The sequence below is a fragment of the Bison bison genome, unplaced genomic scaffold (assembly GCF_000754665.1).
Source record: "Bison bison bison isolate TAMUID 2011002044 unplaced genomic scaffold, Bison_UMD1.0 scf7180017864384, whole genome shotgun sequence".
NCBI classification, from domain to species: domain Eukaryota; kingdom Metazoa; phylum Chordata; class Mammalia; order Artiodactyla; family Bovidae; genus Bison; species Bison bison.
The window spans coordinates 14,962,669-14,987,204 of record NW_011494956.1 but is presented as its reverse complement, the minus strand read 5'-3'; the positions used below and the strand labels follow the sequence as shown (position 1 = coordinate 14,987,204).

At 40.4% G+C, this 24,536-nt stretch overlaps 1 protein-coding gene across 1 annotated transcript in view; it reads left to right on the top strand.

Moving 5' to 3' along the window:
* The window catches only part of PCCB (propionyl CoA carboxylase, beta polypeptide), a 96,681-nt gene that overhangs the window by 39,063 nt on the left and 33,082 nt on the right, over positions 1-24,536 (top strand). Inside the window, exons 7-10 of the mRNA XM_010858255.1 lie at positions 2,315-2,423; positions 5,043-5,163; positions 6,753-6,834; positions 22,689-22,812. Coding sequence (XP_010856557.1) covers positions 2,315-2,423; positions 5,043-5,163; positions 6,753-6,834; positions 22,689-22,812 — 436 coding nt within the window. The remainder of the gene's footprint in view (positions 1-2,314; positions 2,424-5,042; positions 5,164-6,752; positions 6,835-22,688; positions 22,813-24,536) is intronic.

Sequence of the window (24,536 nt, the reverse complement as noted above, 5' to 3'; positions counted from 1 at the left end):
TGGTTTATAATCCATTACTATCATTATTTTGATGCTCAAATCATCCTTCCCTTAGCCAGTGGGAGTTCCTGTAAGCTGGCTTCTGTGCCCTTTTGATAGGAGAACCAGTTTCAAATGAATACTTTATGGATAGTGTGTTTAAGTTCTTGAACCTATTCCAACCCTGAAGTCATGAAGATACTTTCTGTTTTCTAAAGGCTTTTTTATTTTGTGTTTTATATATTCATCTAAAATTGGAGTGGCTTTTACACATAGAGGCTAATTTGATTTATTAAAAAATTTTTTTTCCAATACAGGTACCTGGTTGACATCTAGCCTTATATTGAAAAGAACATTGTTTCCTGCTCTGTAATGTCATTTATGTCATGAATCAAGTGTCCACATATCAAGAGTGTTTATTGCGCTTTCTCAATCCTTATTTGCTTATCTCTGTGGCAGTCAGTATGATACTATCAATGACAATGGCTTTATAATAAATGCTAATATCTGGTACGACAAGTTGTTCCCCCTTATTTTCTTTAAGTCATATGGATATGGGATATTCTTGACCCTTTGCATTTCCACATATTTTACAACTTTGAGATATAATCGATATATGGTGAACTGTACACATTTAAGTTGTGTAATTAAGAGTTTTTTGATGTATGTTTATAGCCATGAAGCTATGACCACAATTAAGATAATGAACATAGCCATTACTTCCCAAAGTGTCTTCTTGTATCATTGTAATTCATTCTTTCCTACCTCCCAGCCCTGTCCTCAGGTTCATCTGCTTTTTATCACACTAGATTAATTTGCATTTTTTTATAATATTATGTTGATATAAACAGAATCATACAAAATGACATTTTACAAAATAATATTTTGTATGTACAAAATATGTACAAAAAGTATGTACTTTTTTTTTCATTCACAGTTTTCTAAAAAACTGAGTCTTTGTTGCTGTGCATGAGCTTTCTCTAGTTGCCACAAGCAGGGCCTATTCTAGCTGTGGGTGCATGCTTCTCATTGTGGTGGCTTCTCTTGTTGCGGAGCGTGGGTTCTATGCATGTGGGTTTCAGTAGTTGCGGTCCTCAGACTTAGTTGCAGGACTAATCTTCCGGGACCAGGGATTGAACCTATGTCGCCTGCATTGGCAGGTGGACTCTTAACCACTGGACCACTAGGGAGGTCCACTGTGTACTCTCTTTTTGTTTGTTTTGTGACATGGGGCTGGTTTCATTCACTTAGGATAATTATTTTGAGATTCACTTGTTGATGGAATTGGGCTGTTACTAATTTTTGGCTGTTACAAGTCATGCTCTTATGAACATATGTTTGAGTCCATGTGTAGAGTGGAGAAGATAGACCTCTCTAGCTAGGCCATTCTAGCAAGATTCCAAACACAGAGCCATAAAATAAAGATTGATACACACAGGTAATAATCTAAGCACTGATGTCCTTTACATAAAAACACCTATCCAGTAAGAAAATAGGCAAAGAACATGAACAGTGAGTTGACAGAAAATTGTAGTAAGATATTTATTGCAAGATTGCTTGCTATAGCAAAACTCTGGAAACAATCTAAAAGACCATCAGTAGGTGACAGCAGTAAATATGTGATACGTATTTTACTATCCTCATGTGGAATGATCATCAGGAAGTTCCAGAACAGTGTGTGGGGCACTGTGCTAGAGAGAAAATAAGAAGGAAAAAATATATAAATGCTCCCATATGCATGGATGTCAGAGAAACTGACAGCAGTTGCCTTTGGGGATGGAAATTGGAGGCCTGGAAATAAGGGCTGGCATGTAGACTTACATTCCACTGTATCCCCTATTCTGGTTAAATATTTTATAATATGTCTTTATTATCTTTAAGTTAGAAACTAGAAACCAAAGCCTATCAGTGTCTCAGAACACCAAACATTGATTATTATCATTATCTCCAGATGGCTTCACTTAAAGTGACTGGTTCATTTTAGGCGAGCTGCAGACCAGTGCCTTTCTTCATCTGTAAATAAGGTGATAATAGTACCTAGGCTTTAATGACAGAGTCTGGTGAAGTGCTTAGAAAAGTCCTTAGTGCATAGTAAGGTCTGCACCAGGGCCGCTTGTTAGGGTGTGGCCCTACAGATGAGTGACCCTGGAACGTTAGCTATACTACAGGTCATTCTGCTGAGAGAGAACCAGGCAACAAAGATTTTTTGATGGCAAGGCAGGGAAAACATGGCTCTTTACTTTGGTTAGGCATCTGTGAGCGTATCCTAACCTGGTTCTGCCACCATGTCACCACCTTCTCTGAGACTGAACTTTCTGGAATTCTCTGGTTTCAGGACACCTCCTACTTATTCATCACTGGCCCTGACGTTGTGAAGTCTGTCACCAATGAGGACGTTACTCAGGAGGAACTTGGGGGTGCCAGGACCCACACCACCATGTCAGGTGAGGGGCCTTAAGGCTCACCTCACTGTCGTCAGACACGGAGAGGAGGCGTTGCTAGAGCTGACAGTCTGTTACAAATATCGCTTTATTGACAGAGTTTATTTGAATAGACTGTAGTATGATGTATTATCTACAGATAGTAATAAATGTGGATTTATATCTCAAACTCGTTAACTAATGGGGTACTTCTAATGCTTTTCTAGTCTTTGAAAATGTTGAACTAACTAGAATGATGGCTGTAAGAATTATGATTCATGTGCATATAGTTGAACTTAAAAAATTGCATTTTGATGTGACTTTTTAAAAAGAAAATAATTATTTGGCTATGCTGAGTCTTAGTTGAGGCAAGCAGGATCTTTAGTTGTGGCATGTGGGATCTAGTTCCCTGATCAGGGATTGAATCCAGGCCTTCTGCATTGGGAGTGGGGAGTCTTAGCCACTGGACCACACCAGGGAAGTCCCTTGGTGTGGGACTTCTTTTACTCCAAAGTTGGGATATGTTTTAAGAGCCATCAGAGAAGGCAATGGCAACCCACTCCAGTACTCTTGCCTGGAAAATCCCATGGATGGAGGAGCCTGGTAGGCTGCAGTCCATGGGGTCGCTAAGAGTCGGGCATGACTGAGCGACTTCACTTTCACTTTTCACTTTCATGCATTGGAGAAGGAAATGGCAACCCACTCCAGTATTCTTGCCTGGAGAATCCCAGGGACGGAGGTGCCTAGTGGGCTGCCATCTATGGGGTTGTACAGAGTTGGACACGACTAAAGCGACTTAGTAGCAGCAGCATCTTACCAGTCACCATTGGCCAGTGAGCACATGGTCAAGACCCGTGTGTTCACAAGCTTGGTCATAGCTTTTCACCTCCTTAAGGTTAAGGGTCACATATGCTGGAAGATTATCCTTTGCTTTCACCATTGAAAGATGCTGTTAAACACAGAGGCATGTAATTGGGAGCAGAGCATGAATCTGGTATTAGAGAAGACAGTTGTTGGAATAATGATTGGAATTCCATAATTCCTTGGCAAAAGACCTCAAGTTGTGAAAGTACTGCGTACCACACAGCAAGCAGTGTAACTGAAGATGGGAGAAATTGCCTCTTTGAGAGATTTCAGAGCATCGAGGGGCTGGTGGATGATCTGCACCTCGCTGTATTGTGCGTAAGGCATTGGGTCATCATTTGATTGTCAGCATTTCTTTCTTAGTGTACATATAGTCGAGGTATGTCTTAATGTCCGTGAGGTCTTAACATTTGATGAAATCTGCTTAAAAAATAAAAGTCAGATCTCTTGATTCCCCCTACCCACAGAAGTTGTTCCTCCCCTATCTTGGGTGGGGGTCACCTTGACACACCCCTTTTTCTCACCCCTGAAAGAGTCCTTTCAGCTCTCTGGCCAGCACACTTCTCACTGCTGACCCACAGCTTGTCACATTCCTATCTCAGGGCTCAATTGGCAGCAGTTTTTTTCTTACTGGAATATAAAATAATGTTGCGACTTTTTTTCCCCTTTGTTTGTAGTCTTGACTTTATTTTAGATTTATAGATCACAGTGCAGAAGTTCTTAAATTAAAACCATGATTGGAAATTAACCATGGTGTTTTCAAAAATGTATGTATTTATTTAATTAGAGTATAGTTTTATAATGTGTTCATTTCTGCTGTAGAACAAAGTGAGTGTGCTATATGTATACATAAATCCCCTCCGTTTTGGATTTCCTTCCCATTTAAGTCACCACAGAGCACTGAGCAGAGTTCCCTGTGCTATACAGTAGGTTCTCATTGGTTATCTATTTTATATATAGTAGTGTCTATTTATCAGTTCCAATCTCACAATCCATCCCACCCTAAATAATGTTGAGTCTTGATGGAGTCTTAGATTTGATGAAATATGCAATTTTTTTCCTGACTGCAATGGTATTATATGTTTATAGTAGACAATTTAGAAACTATAGGAATAAAAATCACTAGGAATTTTATACCCAAAGATAAACACCATTCACTTTTTGGTTATACCCTGCAGTCTTTTTGTGCAGATGGATGTGAATATACAACTGCATACTCAAACATAGGTGTATAATGTTCATTTGTGGCCTGTTTTTCATTTGACAGCTTAATGTAATGAATGACTGTTTGTGACATTATATTTTCTTCTATAACATAATTTTAGCTTTAAAAGCATCATTTGGTATCCTGAATCTTAGGCTCTTGGGCTGTGTCTGATGCACTTAGCTCTGTAGTCTTAGAGTAAGACCCAAAAGATGCTCTACATGCATACACATATATATATATATTTATTTTTTAGTAATAGCTTTATTGAGATATAATTCACATAGTGGGCTGCGTTTGAGAGAGGGGCCAGGGGAAACCCCAGTGACTAGGTGATATGAGGGCAAAAACTTGTATAAGGAGTGACCCCTGTAGGGGTGTAGATTCAAAGCAGAAGAAACAGGCTGCATAGACTGAGGATCAGCCTGAAGGCATGTGGTGGGGTGCCATCCTCAGTGGAGGCAGGCAGCAACAGGGCTGTCAGCCGGCCTGCCCTAGAAGGGGCAGGTGGGCATGAAGCTGTGTCTCTGGGCTGACAGGCGCCCTGGCTCATCATGTCCTCCCTGTCTTCTCAGGTGTGGCCCACAGGGCTTTTGAGAATGATGTTGATGCCTTGTGTAATCTCCGGGAGTTCTTCAACTACCTGCCTCTCAGCAATCAGGACCCAGCTCCTGTCCTTGAGTGCCATGACCCCAGGTGAGTTGCAGGTTGGAGTCCTTCTCTGGTCCCCCTACTCTGGCTGGATCTCTAGGATCTGCCCTGGTGGGCAGCTGGAAGTAGACTGTGGAGTGGAGTCAGGTGTAGGCATGGTGGTGGCATGTCTGGGTACAGAAGCCAAGAAAGATATCATTTATTTATTAAAATTTTTTTCTTTTAGAGTTTATTTTTGGCCATGCTGTGTGGCATGCAAGATGTTAGTTCCCCAACCAGGGACTGAACCTGTGCTCCCTTCAGTGGAAGTGTGGCGTCTTAACCACTGGACTGCCAGGGAAGTCCCAAAAGATTTTATTTTTATTTTCCTTTTTCCTCTCTGTAATACCTGACAAGTAGCTTGGGGAAAAAAAAAAATGGGGCCCCAAAATATTATTTCTGGCAGTCTTAATTTGTTCAGAATTGAGATAGATTTTGTTTGTTTGTATTAACATGAAGTAAATCAGTGTGAACTGATACAGACAGCGTGCCCTTTAGGAAATGTGCTTATGCACACTTGCCAGAAGCTGGGGCAGCCCTAGGGAAGGCCGTGTTGCTGGCCACCCTGTGGAGACCTTCTCCACTTTCCTTCTTGCTTATTTGGGCCACTGTCTGATGTGGGGGCACGCCACAGAGTAAACCTGACGCCCAGCTGGGGAACCACTGCTCCAGACCTCTGGTGGCTTACTTCTCCACTTTGTTTCCTCTCTGATTTTGAAGCGCTCACTTGGCTTACATGACTTCTGCAGAAGGATTTGAAATTGTGCCCCTTGAGAAGAAGCCATTTTCAGACCCTCCGCTGTGGGTGGACCTGGGCTCCCACCTTCTGGGCTGTGTCTGGGCCAGAGTTGCTCTGAAGAGTCATGTCCCCAGGACCCCTCCCTGTCTGCCTGCCTTACTCCTCAGGGGACCCGACCAGTGGCCCACTGTGTGTGGTCATGAAAGGGAGGGTGGTCACAAGGCCTAGAGCAGTGGGCACAGTCTCCTTTTCCGAGCCTCTGCACTGTGTGTGGGTTCTCAAAAAGTTTAGGGCATCTTTGAAGGTGTTACAGACCAAGGGCCTACACATGTCTGAATAGCCTGCTTTGGCCCAGCCATAGCTGCTTTCTCTTCAGTCCCAGGGAAGCTGTATGGGTCTGAGTAAACAGCGAATGAACAGTAAAGGAGGCCTTTGTTACTGGGTGGGGTGATGCCCAAAACCCTAGCGTGGGAATTGTCTTGTTCCCACAAGACAAATTGGACGGGCATTGTCTTGTTCACTACATTTCTTTTAGTGCCCTGTACAGTCCCTGGAATGTAGGAAGTGTTCAGAGGATAAATGAAGGCATCACCACATTTAGGGAAATAAGCTCGTTTTTTCCCTCTAAATGAAAATGGGAAGATCTTCTGGGTTAATATCAAGCTCAGGTTCATTTTAATGTGGTGGTAGCATAGGAATGTATCTTTGGGGACTGCTTTGCAAGCCCAGCAGAGACAAAATCAGTCCAGCCCCTACACACTCTGTCTCCCCCGTTTCCCTCTCCTATCCCCCACCACCCACAGAAGGCAACCGGCTCTTCCATGTTGATTAAATCTACTTCTCTTTCTATCCAAAGTGACCGTCTGGTTCCTGAGCTTGACACAATTGTCCCTTTGGAATCTACCAAAGCCTACAACATGGTGGACATCATACATGCTGTGAGTCCCACATCTGTTTGTCTGTCTGCTGGCTTGGCAGTGTGCATGTCCTGGTGCTTTGGCTCAGTGAGGAAGTGCAGGACCCACACGCCTTCAGAGCAGGCACCACAGGCAGGGCATGGGGTGGCGCAGAGCCAGGGCACTGAGGAACATGTTGTGGGAAGAGTCAGCGGGTGTGGCCACCCTGCTGGCTCAGATGGACCTGAGGGAGGGGCAGCACTTGGGCCAGCAGAGCCCAGAGGTCCTGAGCTGGCACTCTGTGGGGCCATGTGTCCAGAGCCTGGAGCTGAGGTGGGTTGACTCTTCACACACTTCTGTTTGGGGTCTCATGCTCAGAGGGCGTTTTGTTTCTCTAGAGAAAGGAGAGTTCATGAGGCATCCTGTGACATAGTTGAGGGACATGTTTGTAGGTCTGAGGAGCACAGGAGTCCTTTGTACCTTTTTCTTGGTGTAGTGGGTTCCTGGCTCATTAAGTGAAGAGGACAGTGTTGGAGTGAACTGGAGGCGCCTGTCCATGGCCATTGTCTCCCTCCTTCCTGTGTGCTTCCCTGTGTGCTCTGAGCTCTCAGCTCTTCTTGCTTAATTCAGCCCAAGTGGCTCTGTGGGGACAGCCTCTCCCAAGGCCCTGGCTCCCCCAGGGACCTGTTCCTTCTCCCCCGTGCTGTGGAAAGCCGGCGTGAGTCAGCAGCTGATCCTTGTTGCCGGGATCATTGCCTGCTGAGCACCATGTGAGCCCTCTTCCTCCAGCATGCCCTCCTCTGACCTTGGCCTTCACTACTCTCTGCACCTCGCAGTTGTCCTGTCTGTCTCTCACTGTCTCTGTCCTTCCCTTTCTTCTGGAGCCCTCCACGCTTTCTGGAAACTTCCTTCCTGGCCCAGCTTGGACTCTGCCCTGTTCTTAGTGACACTGTGATGGACAAAACTTTACCTTGGCAACCTCACCTCCGGGTAAGACATTCAGAGAACAAAAGCATACCCAGCATGGGTAATTTTACGTCCAAAACTACAGTGAATAAGGTAAAATGGGATCTTTGTTATCAGTGCCCCGATTCTCCTTTGATCCTATGGAGCACCATCCCTGGTTCAAGGCTGCAGTCATCTGCCCATCCACCCGTGTTGCTAGCCTGCTGGGGGGAAGCCCTGGAGCCTTGCTCCAGCCTGAGCTGGGCCCTCGGTGTGCCTCTCTGGCCCCTGGCTTGAATATGTGCTGTGAACCTCCCCTCAGCCCCTGGTCTTATCTTCTTCACTCTTCCTGATCCAAACCCTAACTTTCATGTCTACTCTGCACTCGGATCACATGACATTGGCATTTCCTTTATGGAGAAAATTAAGAGCATCAGGTTCCTCGAGCCCCATAGGTTCCATTTCTGCCCTCCACCATCCCCTTCCCAACCCCCTGCATCGTATCTCCCCAGGCTCAGGAAATGAGGTGCCTTCACCGGGGCTCCTTGCTTCATCCCTGTCTATCTGGCCTCTTGCTTTCTTACCTGGTTTAACTTCTCTCTCTCATAACTCTTTCCTCTGGGCAATCAATGTGTTTGAACATGTATGGACTTCTTGTCTGCTAAAATGTGCCCCTCTTTACCTGTATTTCTACTTAACTGCTGTCCACAGTCTTTTCTCCCTTTTTCCTTCATCTCCTCGTGTCTCTTCTTCCTTTATTCCTCTCTGGAACCTGGCTTCTGGTTTCGTCCCTCTGTTGAATGGCAGCCCTCCTGATGACTTCTCCAATTGCTAATTCCAGGGGACCAAGAGCATTACATGGGTATAGTTACAGAGGTAACCATTATTATTATTATTATTATTTTTTTTTTTAACAATTACAAGTCTTCTAAAAACAAAGCAAAATTATGTAGTGTAGCTCAAATGCATCACATAGAGAAACAGAGAAGCCTCCCTGGTGTTCTCTTCCAGGCACTGTTTCCCCCTAAACCTTTCAGGGAAACCACCATCCTGACTTTTAATAGCATAGTTTAGTTTTTCTTGGTTTTGTATATTATAGGAATGGAGTCATGTAGTGTGTGGTCTTACCTGTCTGGCTACTTTGATTCAACATGACAATTGGAATTCGTCTGCATTGGTGCAGTGTATATTGTTGCCGTGGTTCTTCATCTTTTGTATGAACAGACCACAGTTTATCTACTGTTGATGGGCATTTGGATAATTCTGGTTTGAGGCTATTGCAAATAGTTCTGATATGGTCATTCTGTTATATGATTTTGGCAAAAAAGAAAACAAAACTTTCGCGTCTCTGAGTCCATACTGAGAGTGGAAGCCCACATCACAGTCGTGCATACACCGAGCTTGAGTGAACGCTGCCCAAGTGTTCTTCCTCTTAAAAGGACACCAGTCCTTTCAGACTAGGGCCTGAATCTTTATGACCTTGTTTACTTTATCTCCTTAAAGGTCCCGTCTCCAAGTATAATCACACTGGGTGTTAGGTTTCAACATATGAATTTGGAGGGAGGGGGTACACAGTTCAGTTCATAAAGTGCCATAATAAGAATGTGCAAGTTTTCTTTCTTTTTCTATGGACTGAACAACTGAAATAGCATTGGGATTTTCTCCTCTTTAAAAATGTGGGAGAAATTCTCGTAAAATTGTCAGTGCCTAATGCTTTATTATTATTTTTTTTGATGGAGGAGTGGCTTTTTGATAACTTCCTCTGCTCTTTAATGCTAATGTCTCTAAACTTTATCTTTGCTGGGGTCCGTTTTGGTAAAGTATATAAATTTTTCTCTGTGACTCTCTATTTCATCCAGATTTTTAATTTTACCTGCATAGGGTTAGGTAGGGTTATATAGTCTCAGATCAGCAAAATCCGTTTCAGTAGTTTTCTCCTCTGACATTTTGTATTCTGTATTTTCTTGATAGTTATCTAGTAGTTGAAATATTTTATTGAGGTATTTTGAAGGGTCAACTTTCAGAGTTTTTTCTTTTTTAAGGCTGTTTTTTTGCTTTTATATTAACTCCTTTTCTCCTTTCATTTAATCATTTTTTCCCCTTCTCAGATTTTTGAACCAGAAGTCTAATATATATTTTCTTTAATTTTGATAAAATCACATAAAACTGCAGGGAAGGTTAGGAAATAGGGCCATTTGGCCGTCGTTTCTGTTACAGTGGTAGAAATGGAAGCTGGATTTTTGGTGGATACTTAGGAGTCTCTGCTACACTCTCTTAATCCTTTTAAAATAAAAGTAAGTAATATGAACAAAGGAGAAAACAGTATAGAAACATGCAAGATGAAATGCAAATTTTTTCTCTCCTTATCAGTCTTTCTCAGAGGTAACTACTATTAAGTTTCTTGTGTATCTTTTCAGAAAACAAATTATATGACAAATATGTGTCAATATATTTACTTTTAACTGAAAAAAATGATTACAGATACTTGCATACCTTGCTGGTTTTCACTTTCTTTCCCAATCATGGCATACAAATTTACCTTATTCATTGTGATGAATGTATATTATTCCATTGTATGGATGGAACGTTATTTAAGCATCACTGTACTGATAGACAGTTTAATCTTTTGTAGTTTTTGCTTTTACAGTAGTGATGCAGAAAACATCTTTGTGTATCAGTATGCTTTTGTGACTGTATCCATTGGATCAGAATGGCTATTTGGCCAGTAATGGAATTTGGCCAGAGAACAAAAGTCTTAAAATATTTTTTTTTTTTTTAAGAAAAAAAGGTGGTGGGGAAGGTGGTATTTCTGGGTAGTCATGGTCTTCTAAATCCAAAACTGTACACATCCTTGAAAAACTGTATGTAGGTCAATAAGAAGAAAAAAAAAAACTTACCAACTCCATGCATTTATTGTAACTGGAAGACAGGAAACCATAAACTTACTATAAAAATGAGTGGAACAATAAATACCACTTTCTAGTTGGACTATTTCTTGAGTTTTGGCTATAAGTCTCTGTGGAGAGCTAGAAAAAGTGTCGAGATGTTGCTCAGAAGAAAGAGAAGGGTATTTAGAAGAAACCACTCAGAGAGAAAGTTCACTGTAAGAGTGAAAATATTGGAAAAGAGTCCTGTTAGTTTAGAAGAGTTAGTTCAGAGGGGAAATTTAAACATGTACAAGAATCAAGAAGACAGTCATAGAAGGGTATTCCTTCTTGGGAAGAAAAGATTTAAAGGAAGAGAGAGGCACCTTTCAGTTCAGTTCAGTCACTCAGTCATGTCCGACTCTTTGCGACCCCATGAACAGCAGCACGCCAGGCCTCCCTGTCCATCACCAACTCCCTGAGTTCACTCAAACTCATGTTCATTGAGTCAGTGATGCCATCCAACCATCTCATCCTCTGTTGTCCCCTTCTCCTCCTCCCTCAATCTTTCCCAGCATGAGGGTCTTTTCAAATGAGTCAGCTCTTCGCATCAGGTGGCCAAAGTATCAGAGTTTCAGCTTCAACATCAGTCCTTCCAGTGAACACCCAGGACTGATCTCCTTTAGGATGGACCGGTTGGATCTCCTTGCAGCCCAAGAGACTCTCAGGAGTCTTCTCCAACACCACAGTTCAAAAGCATCAATTCTTCAGCACTCAGCTTTCTTTATAGTCCAACTCTCACATCCATACATGACTACTGGAAAAACCATAGCCTTGACTAGACAGACCTTTATTGACAAAGTAATGTCTCTGCTTTTTAATATGCTGTTTGCTGCTGCTACTGCTGCTGCTGCTGTTAAGTCGCTTCAGTTGTGTCCAACTCTGTGCGACCCCATAGATGTCAGCCCACCAGGCTCCCCATCCCTGGGATTCTCTGGGCAACAACACTGGAGTGGGTTGCCATTTCCTTCTCCAATGCATGAAAGTGAAAAGTGAAAGTGAAGTTGCTCAGTTGTGTCCGACTCCTAGCGACCCTATGGACTGCAGCCTACCAGGCTCCTCTGTTCATGGGATTTTCCAGGCAAGAGTACTGGAGTGGGTTTCCATTGCCTTCTCCAATATGCTGTCTAGGTTGGTTATAACTTTCCTTCCAAGGAGTAAGCATCTTTTAATTTCATGGCTACAATCACCATCTGCAGTGATTTTGGAGCCCTCCAAAATAAAGTCAGCCACTGTTTCCCCATCTGTTTCCCATGAAGTGATGAAACTGGATGCCATGATCTTAGTTTTCTGAATGTTGAACTTTAAGCCAACTTTTTCACTCTCCTCTTTCACTTTCATCAAGAGGCTCCTTAGTTCTTCTTCACTTTCTGCCATAAGGGTGGTGTCATCTGCATATCTGAGGTTATTGAGGCACCTTTGGAAATTATGAAATGAGGGAAGAATAAAGAAAGAGATAAATTTATGTGTTTGCAAGATAAAAACAAAAATTTGAAGGTCGTCATACCCCTTTCCCTAGCACTCTAATATCAAGACACCCATTAACTAAATAACACTTTGTTATACTGACAGAAGAGGGTGCTCTTGAACTGGGAATCTTGTTCACCATCAAAACTGCCAACCTGTTCATTCAGATACAAGTAGTTTATCTATATAAAGCTACTAAAATTAGAAAACCAAAAATGAAAGTGAAAAACCTCAATAAAACTCCTTTCAGAGTAAGAGTTCATTCAGCAGATGATCACCCTGCAGTTGTGTTCAGTAGCCTCAAATCATTTGAATTGTGAAAAATCAGAAACGAATAATGGAATAGACATAAAATAGGAAGAAGTAAAAGTTAGTGGTGACTGAATTAAAATGTGAGGAACAAAATCACATATCAGAAATGAAGACAATTATAAAGTGCTCTAGGGAGAAAATTTGAATGAAATTTAATAAGGAATGTTGAAGAAAGGGGGAAGACAACCAAGAATATAAAGAGAAAGGTAGAAAAAAAAATCAGAAAACAAGTGATTAAAGTGGCAAAGAAGACTGAACATACATATAACTGGAGGGTCTGACGAAGGACAAACAGGACTAGAATTGATGTGTAAAACTGTAATCCAAGAAAGCATTCCAGAAATAAGACCCAGAGCCAAACTCCCACTGAGTATATGAGAAAATTAACCAAGAATGATGAAACTAGTTAATATCCACATATAACCATTAGATTAAAAAAATCCTCAGATCAGTCATGACTGAGCACATAATGCATGTACAAACAGGACTTTGAGGCAAAAAGATGAAAACTTACAAGGTTAGAAGGACTAGAGTAGCAGCAGATTTCTCAAAGCAACAAGAAAGCAAGACAACAATAGAAAAACACTTCTGGAGACTGCAGGAAAGAGTATGGGACTGAGGATTTTGTCTGGCCAAGCTGATGGTCATGTATGAAGGCTAGAGAAAACTAGTTTTAAATAGGTAAAACAGAGGGAATTCTGTATTCCCAGGTGTTTCTTGAAGCTACCAGAGGATGAGATTCATCCAACCAAGAGATAACTGGAGAAATTTTAGCAAAGGGATTGATGGTACTTATTTAATTATAAGGCTAAAACTGGGTTGGGAATGAGTGTTTCAATTGGAGAAAAAATGCCACTGAAAGATGAAAGAGAAGGATGAGGGAAAGAGTATAACAATAAGTTCACTGATAGTTGTGGCTCAGCAGATTTTAAAAGTAGACAGCTCAGTTAATAAAGATATTAAATGGGGAAACAGACTGAAGGCAATAAAAAGGTATAATTGCAGTGGCAACCACTATATCAAAAATATACATCTTTTAAAATAACAACATAAAACATATCATTTAGAATGGCAAATACAACATAATAAACAGAATAATTATAAGAATAAAAATCTGAAATACCAATAAATACGAATGGCTTAACTTATTAAATTCATCTCATTTATTAAAAGAAAAAGATGTTCAATATACCTCATAAAATAAAACCATCTGTATGTGATGTACAGGAGACAAAGTGATTCTTTGAGAACAGAAATAGCAAGTATGTGTGGGCCTAATATTGGATGATGTAAAATTCAAATATTTACTGTGACAAGGAAAGACATTTTCAAATGTTAAAAGCCACAGTCCAGAACAATGATAGAAAGATCTATTCCCTAAATGATACAACTGCCATCTTTGAAAATGAAAAGCTATAGGATATTTAAGTAGACATAGATAGAAACAACTAAACACACCATAATTAGCACAATGTACATGAAATAGACAGAAAAATTAATATATGGAAGATCTCAGTAACATCACAGATAGATATTATGAATGTATTTCAGACTTTACAGCCTGGTAAAAGGCAACGAGGAGAAGGCAATGGCAACCCACTCCAACACTCTTGCCTGGAAAATCTCATGGACGGAGGAGCCTGGTAGGCTGCAGTCCATGGGGTCGCTAAGAGTCAGACACGACTGAAGTGACTTAGCAGCAGCAGCAGCAGCAAAAGGCAATGAATCTTAAACTCAAGTGCGTGTGGAACATTTACAAAAGTTGATCACATATTTGGTCAGAAAGAAAGCATCCTAGCAGCCCATAAAGCAAAAATATTATAAACAACATTGATCAAAACTAGAAATTTATAGCTATAACAATAAATATACTCATTTGAAAATAATTTTTCTGTTAATTCTTGGATAAAAGGAGAAAATATAAGCCAAAATGGCAGAATTATAAGGTGGTGCTAGTGATAAAGAACCCGCCTGCAAGTGTAGGTAGATGTAAAAGATGTGGGTTTGAGTCCTGGGTCAAGAAGATCCCCTGGAGGAGGGGATAGCAACCCACTCCAGTGTTCTTGCCTGGAGAACCCCATGGATAGAGGAGCCTGGTGGGCTATAGTCCACATGGTCTCAAAGAGTTGGACATGACTGAAGCAATTTAACTTGCACACATGACAGAATTATAAGAGAATCAAGATAAAAAAAAAACCACTTCATATCAATATCTACAGAATACTCTCTGTGAGAGGAGGAAAATGTATAGCCTTCAATGCTTAGTAAAAAATGAAAGAAGGAAAAGAAACTAAATTCTGTACTCAAAAAGCTGGGGAAAAATAAAATATTCTAAAGAATTCTAAAAATTTAATAATAAAGCAGAAATTTTATGATTTAGGATATAGAAAAACAACTGTAGCTAATGGAATAGAATAACTACTAGACAAGTTAAAAAGACAAGTAAAAAGTGCAAAGGTAGAAATAGAGATCAATGAAACAAAATAGAAACCCCAGAGATAAATCCATGCACCTATGGACACCTTATCTTTGACAAAGGAGGCAAGAATATACAATGGAGAAAAGACAATCTTTTAAGTGGTTCTGGGAAAACTGGTCAACCACTTGTAAAAGAATGAAACTAGAACACTTTGTAACACCATACACAAAAATAAACTCAAAATGGATTAAAGATCTAAATGTAAGACCAGAAACTATAAAACTCCTAGAGGAAAACATAGGCAAATCATAGCAGGTGTAAATCATAGCAGGATCCTCTATGTAAATCATAGCAGGATCCTCTCTGATGTAAATCATAGCAGGATGTAAATCATAGCAGGATCCTCTATGACCCACTTCCCAGAGTAATGGAAATAAAAGCAAAATTAAACAAATGGGATCTAATTAAACTTAAAACCTTTCGCACAACAAAGGAAACTGTAAGCAACGTGAAAAAACAGACTTCACAATGGGAAAGCAACTGACAAAGAATTAATCTCAAAAATATATAAGCTGCTCATGCAACTCAATTCCAGAAAAGTAAATGACCCAATCAAAAAATGAGCCAAAGAACTAAACAGACATTTCTCCAAAGAAGACATACAGATGGCTAACAAACACATGAAAAGATGCTCAACATCACTCAATATCAGAGAAATGCAAATCAGAACTACAATGAGGTACCATCTCATGCTGGTCAGAATGGCTGCTGTCATAAACTCTACAAACAAAAAATGCTGGAGAGGGTGCAGAGAAAAGGGAACCCTCTTACACTTTTGGTGGGAATGCAAACTAGTACAGCCACTGTGGAGAACAGTAGAGATTCCTTAAAAAACTGGACATAGAACTGCCATATGACGCAGCAATCCCACTGCTGGGCATACATGCTGAGGAAACAAGAAATGAAAGAGACACGTGTACCCCAATGTTCATCGCAGCACTGTTTAAAATAGCCAGGACATGGAAGCAACCTAGATGTCGATCGACAGACAAATGGATAAGAAAGCTGTGGTACATATACACAATGGAATATTACTCAGCCATTAAAAAGAATGCATTTGAATCAGTTCTAATGAAGTGGATGAAACTGGAGCCTATTATACAGAGTGAAGTAAGTCAGAAAGAAAAACACCAATACAGTATATTAATGTATATATGTGGAATTTAGAAAGATGGTAACAATAACCCTATATGCAAGACAGCAAAAGAGACACAGATGTAAAGAACAGTCTTTTGGACTCTCTTGGGAGAAGGCAAGGGTGGGATGATTTGAGAGAATAGCATTGAAACATTTATATTACCATATGTGAAATAGATTGCCAGTCCAGGTACGATGCATGAGACAGGGCACTCAGGGCCGGTGCACTGGGATAACCCTGAGGGATGGGATGGGGAAGGAGGTGGGAGGGGGGCGTTCAGGATTGGGGGACACATGTACACCCATGGCTGATTCATGTCAATGTATGGCAGAAACCACCTCAATATTGTAAAGTAATTAGCCTCCAATTAAATAAATTAATTAAAAAACAAAAAAGTGCAAAGGAAATATAAGAAATTTCAAAATCACAAGAGGTGAGATGAACTGGACATTTTATTTGGAAAATACATTTACCAAAAACTGACCCTCTTAGACATAGAAAGCCTAAGTAGACCCAATTACATAGTAGTTGTTTCATAAAAATAGCAGCAGGCCTAGATAGTTTCATGTGGGAATTCTATGAAACTTTCAAAGACTAAAGAGTGACAATGCTACATAAATTGTTTCAGAGACTAGACATTAAACACACACATACACACACCCTTTACAAATTCTTTTCATGAAGCCAGTATGGCATTGATACTTGAATCTGATGTAGAGTAGAAAAACATTTCAGATTGGCATTACTTACCATCACTTGGCAAGAATACCAAATAAATTAACAGATTCCAACACTGTGTTAATATATACCTTAAGGAAGTAGGATTTATTGGAATGCAAGTTTGGTTATATGGAAAATCTGTGCTATACTCTGTTAAAAGATGGAAGAAAGATCATGTAGTTGTTTTCATAGATGCTGAGAAAAGCTTTTAAGAAAGTTCAACACCTAATACACACAAGAGACTAGGAATTGATGAACATTTAACATGATAGACTTTAATATACACTTCTTCAAAACCAAGCATCTTACTTGATATGGAAATACACTAAGATCTGGGATGCTGTCCATCTTCACTATTATTTAACATTGTACTGGAGGTATCAGCCAATGCAATTCGGCAAGAAAGTCAACTAGAGGCAAAAAGCTTTGGAAAGTTTAACCTATGCTTGTGGAGGACATAATATGCTAAAGATCCTAGAGGATGTGTGATAAATAGAATAAATAGGGAACAGGATATAAAATTAACCTAGGAATAGTGTTCATATACACAAACAATAATCAATTGTATATGGTAGTGTAAAAACTCCTTTTACATAGCAGTAAAGATAGAACTGGACATGGAACAACAGACTCCTTTTCAAAACTGGAAAAGGTGTAGGTCAGGGCTATATATTGTGACCTTGCTTATTTAACTTCTATGCAGAGTACATCATGCAAACTGCTGGACTGGATGAATCACAAGCTGGAATCAAGATTGCTGAGAAAAATATCAACAATCTAGATATGTAGATGATACCACTTTAATAGCAGAAAGAGAAGAGGAACTAAAGAGCCTCTTGATGAATGTGAAAGAGGAGAGTGAAAAAACTGGCTTAAAACTTAACATTTAAAAAACTAAGATCATGGAATCCGGTCCCATCAGTTCATGGCAAATAGATGGTGAAAAAGTGGAAACTGACAGACTTTATTTTCTTGGGCTCCAAAATCAATGTGGACAGTGACTACAGCCATGAAATTAAAAGATACTCGCTTCTTGGAAAAAAAGCAATGACAAACCTAGGCAGTGTATTAAAAAGCAGAGACATTGCTTTGCCAACAAAGGTCCATCTAGTTAAAGTTATGGTTTTTCCAGTATTCATGTACGGATATGAGAGTTGGACCTAAAGAAAGCTGAGCACCGAAGAATCAATGCTTTTGAATTGTGGTGTTGCAGAAGAGTCTTGAGAGTCTCTTAGACAGAAGGGAGATCAAGCCAGTTAATCCTAAAGGAAATCAACCCTGAATATTCACTGGAAGGACTGATAGTGAAGCTGAAGATCTAGTACTTTGGCTACTTGATGCAAAGAGCAGACTCATTGGAAAAGACCCTGATGCTGGGAAAGATTGAGGGCAGGAGGAGAAGGGAGCCACAGAGGATGAGATGGTTGGATGGCATTACTGACTCAGTGGGCATGAGTTTGAGCAAACTCTGGGAGATAGTGAAGGACAGGGAAGCCTAGAGGCTACAGTTCATGAAGTTGCAAAGAGTTGGACACAACTTAGCAACTGAACAACAACAAAGATAAAATATTTAGTAACATGAAGATAGGCTTAAACAAATGCAGACATCCCTTGATCTTGGATATTGAGTTAATATAAAAATGTTAAAAGAGAAACTATGGCCATATCCTTTATTAAAGCATGCTATAGTTAAAACAGTGTAGTCTTGACACATAAATAGTGGAATAGAAAAGAAAAACTAGAAGTTGATTCAAGTACGTACAGAGTTCAGGCACATCTGATAAAGCTATTATGTCAAATTCTCGGGGCAAGATTAGCTTTTTAATGGTGCTAAAGAATTTGCTGGCAGATCAGTGGTTAGGACTCTACTCTCTCACTGCTGAGGGCCTGCATTCAGAAAAAGAAAATGGCCCTCCCCCCAAAAATAATGGTGCTAGGTGACTGGATAGCTGGTTGCATGCTCAGTCCCTAAGGTGTATTCTACTCTTGCAACCGTGTGTACTGTAGCCCGCCAAGTTCCTCTGTTCATAGGATTTCCCAGGCAAGAATACTGGAGTGTGTTGCCATTTCCTTCTCCAGGGAATCTTCCTGACCCAGGGATCAAACTTGCGTCTCTGCATTGGCAGGTGGATTCTTTACCGCTGAACCACAAGGCAAGCCCAGATAGCTGGTTAGGAAAATATAAAATTATATTTTTAGTTCATACCATATACAAAAATAAACTACAAATAGATCAGAGAACTAAATATAAGTGAATTAGTACTAAAAGAAATCATGGATCAATTTCTCTAGGAGAAGATAAAGGATTTTGAACTGATTTAAAATGCAGTTTAAGTTAAAAAATTGATAAATTTGACTGTGTAAACATTTAAAAATTGCACTCCACATAGTAAAAAGTACATACAGTTAAAAGACAGACAGGAATGGGACTTCCCTGGTGGTCCAGTGGCAGAGACTCCACACTCGCAGTGCAGGGGACCAGAGTTCAGTCCCTGGCCAGGAACCAGATCCCACACTCGCAGTGCAGGGGACCAGAGTTCAGTCCCTGGCCAGGAACCAGATCCCACACTCGCAGTGCAGGGGACCAGAGTTGAGTCCCTGGCCAGGGACCCAGATCCCACATGCAGGAACTGAAGAGTTTGCATGCTACAGCCGAAAGATCTTGCATGCCACAGCAAAGATCAGGGATCCTGTGTGCTGCAGCTAAGAGCCAGTGCAGCCAAATAAAAACATGAATGTTAAAAAGACAACCAGGAATTCCTTAGTGGTCCATTGGTTAGAACTCTGCTTCCACTGCAGAGGGCTGGAGTTCAATCCTTGGTCAGGGAACTGAGATCCCACATGCCCTGAGGTGTGGCACAAGAGGAAAAAAAAAAAGACAACCAACAATCTGGGAGAAAATATTTGTGACATATATTGCAAATAAGGGACCGAGAACTCTAAAATGTAAAGAACTTTTTAAAAAATTAAGAGAACAAAGACTAAAATTGATAAAAAGCAGGAAAAAAATCATGAATAGATAGCTCACACACACACACAAAAGATATGAAATTGACCTTAAACATTTTAGAAAGATGTTTAAGTTTACTCATAATGCTAGAAATGCAACTTAAAATTATACTGAATTGTTTCTCCTTTGTCAAATTGGCCAAAAACTAAAAACTTGGAAATACTTTCTGTGGTAAGTCTGTGGGGAGTAGACACTCTGATATATTGCTGGTAAGGGTTATGGTAATATTTGAGGTTTTGCCCTAGCAGCCCCACCTCTAGGGATTTACCTTGAAGATACACTTCCCACCATACAAAATTATAGATGAACAAGGTTGCTACTGTTACATCATTATTTATGATTACAAAATATTCTAAGCAACTTGAATGTCAGTTTCACAATAATGTAAACAACACATAGGCTATGCAGGAGTGAAAAAGATCGAGGTAGAGCCCTCTGATGGAGAAGGCAATGGCACCCCACTCCAGTACTCTTGCCTGGAAAATCCCATGGATGGAGGAGCCTGGTGGGCTGCCGTCTGTGGGGTCGCACAGAGTCGGACACGACTGAAGCGACTTAGCAGCAGCAGCAGCAGCAGAGCCCTCTGAGCTCATATGGAGTGATTCCCAGGATATATTAATTGAAGAAACTCAGAGTGCAAGAGGGAGTATTTCTCTGTCTAAGGTGGAAGGGGAATCAAAATGTTATAAATGTATCTACTCATTTCTGCAATACACACACAAATCATAAATCCAGAAAATGATGACATTCAAAACATGATGAGTGGAAGAGATTGGGAATAACATTTTTAAACTATGTTAATGTTTACATATTAAAAAATAAAATCAATACTGGGTGGTTAACCTTTGAAATAAAAACAAAAGAACATGAGTTTCAAGTGAATGACTTGAACACAGTATTTTGACTCTATACCTTTAGTGTAATGACAGAAATAAGGAAATGCTGAATTGAAGTTATATTTTCTGTGTGTGTGTGTATTTGCAGTCATATGAATTCTGAAACTATTTCATTTTTATTTGCATATTGAATAAATGTTTTGAGGTTAAGGGAGTTAGATTCCACCGTAGGAGCAAGAGGTATGGAAAGGGAGGTACTAGAATGAACCCTGGAGTTGAACTAGAATGAAGTTATCAGTGTGAACTCCTGATTTTCATATTACTCACAGAAATGTGTATATGTGTATGTCTGTGGACTTCCTATCTCTTTGCTCTGGAATAGCTTCTTGGAAGTAATTGTTTACCCCATCTCTCCACCGCAGGGACCTGGGCTTCTTGGAAAAATGGCTGTTTATACATTTGGGGCAGGAAAAAATTATGAGATAAACCTGAAAGTAAGGTAATTCCAGAATGTAAGGTAGTGCTCAAAGAACGATGGAGAACATCAAAAGGGCATAGAATCTATCTTGAATGAGCTCTCACTGTCAAATATGGGAACATTCGAACATAAAGTAATGTTGGTAAAGATTGTAATCCACACAATAAAATATAAATCTGTAAATTCACACTGTGGATTTTCCAGTAGTAAATGGGAAAGGCAAAGACATTTCTAACAGTAGAATGCCAAGTAATAAGTGGAGAAGGAAAATGGGGTTAGAGAAATCATTTGACGGTTATTGTGGCAGTAATTTGGGTTCCCTGGGGGCTCAGAGGTAAAGAATCTGCTTGCCAGTGCTGGAGGTGTGGGTTTAATCCCTGAGTTGGGAAGATCTCCTGGAGAAGGGAATGGTAACCCACTCCAGCAGTCTCACCTGGGAAATCCTATGGGCAGAAGAGCCTGGTGGGCTACAGTCCATGGGATTGCATAGAGTCGGACACGACTGAAGTGACTGAGCACTCATCCATGAATGTTAAGTAAACCTCCGGAGTAAAAACTTGATGAAGAATAGGATTTTTACATAAGTTCAAAATACTTCCCCACAAAATACTAATTACAAGTGGAAAAATAGTGACTTTACAGGAGAGAAACCTGGCATATCTCACCACTATTAATGGGCAAATTGACTGTGCGTGCCTTTTGATGTGATGCACTTGAGAGGGTCACTTCTGTGATATTCTGCCAAAAATGCTTAGGCTGAAATTAAACATGAACAAACATGAAACCCAAATAACCAAATAACCGACCTGTAGTCTTCAAAGATGTTATGAACATGAAAGACAAAAATGGAGGGGAAAAATTTAAAGGAAAAATTTAGGGTAAAGAGACATTACCACTAAAAGTACCAGGTGACCAGACTTTTGTTGCTGTAAGAGGTGTTATTGGAATCACTGGCAAAATGTGAATAAGATTATATAATAGATGATAATCTATTAATATTAGCATCCTTATTTTGACAATGTCATTAAAGTTACATAGAAGACTCTCCTATTTTTAGGAGATAAGACAACTTAGGTACTTAGAGGTAAAGAAGCAGCATGTCTGTAATTCTCAAAATTCAGAAAAAAAGGATTGCTTGTGTATACATACATAGTAGTAAATACATATACACACTTATACGCTTGAGCGACTAGGAGAAGAGTAAGGTAGCTAGATAGGGAGAGGGAATGATAAAGCTTATTTGGTAAAACGTTAATAACGGGGAATCCAGGTGAAGAATATTTAAATTTTTTGTACTATTCTGGAAATTGTTATGTAAGTTTGAAATTATTTCAAAATAAGGTAAAAAAATATATTAAATATGCCAAGTTAAATAGAACCTTTAAAAAGAAGGGCACACTCACTGATTTGTCTTCCCCCAGCCGTGCACAAGGAAGAGGCACCGCCCTTGCCCGCTGTCCTGCTCCCAGGGAGAACCTGTGCTGGGGAGCGGCTGTCCTGCCTGGAAACTTGCAAATATCTGACTTTCTGTAATGTGGTTATATCTTGTTTATCATTTTGAGCTCAGGAGTGAATTTATTCCTGCAGGTTGTGGATGAGCGAGAATTTTTTGAGATCATGCCCAATTATGCCAAGAACATCATTGTTGGTTTTGCAAGAATGAACGGGAGGACTGTTGGAATTGTTGGCAACCAACCTAAGGTGGCTTCAGGTAGGAGGGAAATGCTCTAGACACAGACCTAAATCGGGGTGGGGAGCGGATGGGGGCCAGGGCTGCCTGCGCTCGCAGTGCCTGTCTTCTGCCTTTTCCTCAGTCAAGGCCTTCTATGGCCAGAGAAACTCAAACAGATGTTGCAGAAGCTCCTTTCTCTCTTAATTTCTCAAAATTAACATACGCATCTGAAAATGCTTCTTTCATGCTTCTCTAGTTTTTTAAATGTTTATGGATTACTTTTTAACTTTTAAGCTCTTTGCTTCTTCAGAGGTCTGCCTTCTGTCCATCTGTTTATGCTATGACTAACTTACTGAACTGTGAGCTCCATGAGGCCAGGGGTGTTGGTGTCTTATTCATAGTTTTATTGCTAGTGCCTTCAGGGGTGCCAGGAACAGAGTTATATGTAACAAGTGAACAGCATCCTGCTGTGCACAGTTTTCTGGTGAGATGGCCACACTTGAATCCCAATCAGGTGATGGGGACTATTCCATGCTCATGCTCAGGGTGGGACTGGGGACTCTGCTTACCACTTCCCTCCTTACTCTCTTCCTTCTTAGGTTTCCTTTGCATCCCTGTGTGGGATGCATACACCTTCCCTTTTTGACCCAGTCTCATCTTTTGTTTCTGCCATGGCAATTTCTCCTTGTCTTTAGAAGAGGCTTTGTAAAAATGTGTTTTATTGTGGTACAATATATTAACATTAAATTTGCCATTTTAACCATTTTTTGTGTTAGTGAACTATGGTTAATTTACAATATTGTGTTAGTTTCAGGTGTACACCAAAGTGATTCAGTTTTTATATACGTGTGTGTGTGTGTGTGTGATATGTCAGTTCAGTTCAGTTGTTCAGTCATATCTGACTCTTTGTGACCCCATGGACTGCAGCACACCAAGCTTCCCTGTCCATTGCCAACTCCTGGAGCTTACTCAAACTCATGTCCATCTAGTCGGTGATGCTGTCCAGCCATCTCATCCTCTGTTGTCCCCTTCTCCTCCCACCTCCAATCTTTCCCAGCATTAGGGTCTTTTCAAATGAGTCAGTTCTTCGCATCAGGTGGCCAAAGTATTGGAGTTTCAGCTTCAGCATCCGTCTTTCCAATGAATATTCAGGTCTGATTTCCTTTAGGATGGACTGGTTTGATCTCCTTGCAGTCCAAGGGACTCTCAAGAGTCTTCTCCAACACCACAGTTCAAAAGCATCAATTTTTTGACACTCAGCTTTCTTTATAGTCCAACTCTCACATCCATACATGACTACTGGAAAAATCATAGCTTTGACTAGGTAGACCTTTGTTGGCAAAGTAACGTCTCTGCTTTTTAATATGTTGTTCAGATTGGTCATATTTTTTCTCCCAAGGAGCAAGCATCTTTTAATTTCATGGTTGCGATCACCATCTTCAGTGATTTTGGAGCCCAAGAAAATAGTCTGTCACTGTTTCCATTATTTCCCCATCTATTTGGCATGAAGTGATGGGACTGGATGCCATGATCTTCGTTTTCTGAGTGTTGAGCTTTAAGCCAACTTTTTCACTCTCCTCTTTCACTTTCATCAAGAGGCTCTTTAGTTCTTCACTTTCTGCCATAAGGGTGGAGTCATCTGCGTATCTGAGGTTATTGACATTTCTTCTGGCAGTCTTGATTCCAGCTTGTGCTTCATCCAGCCCAGCATTTCATATGATGTACTCTGCATATAAGTTAAATAAGCAGGGTGACAATATACA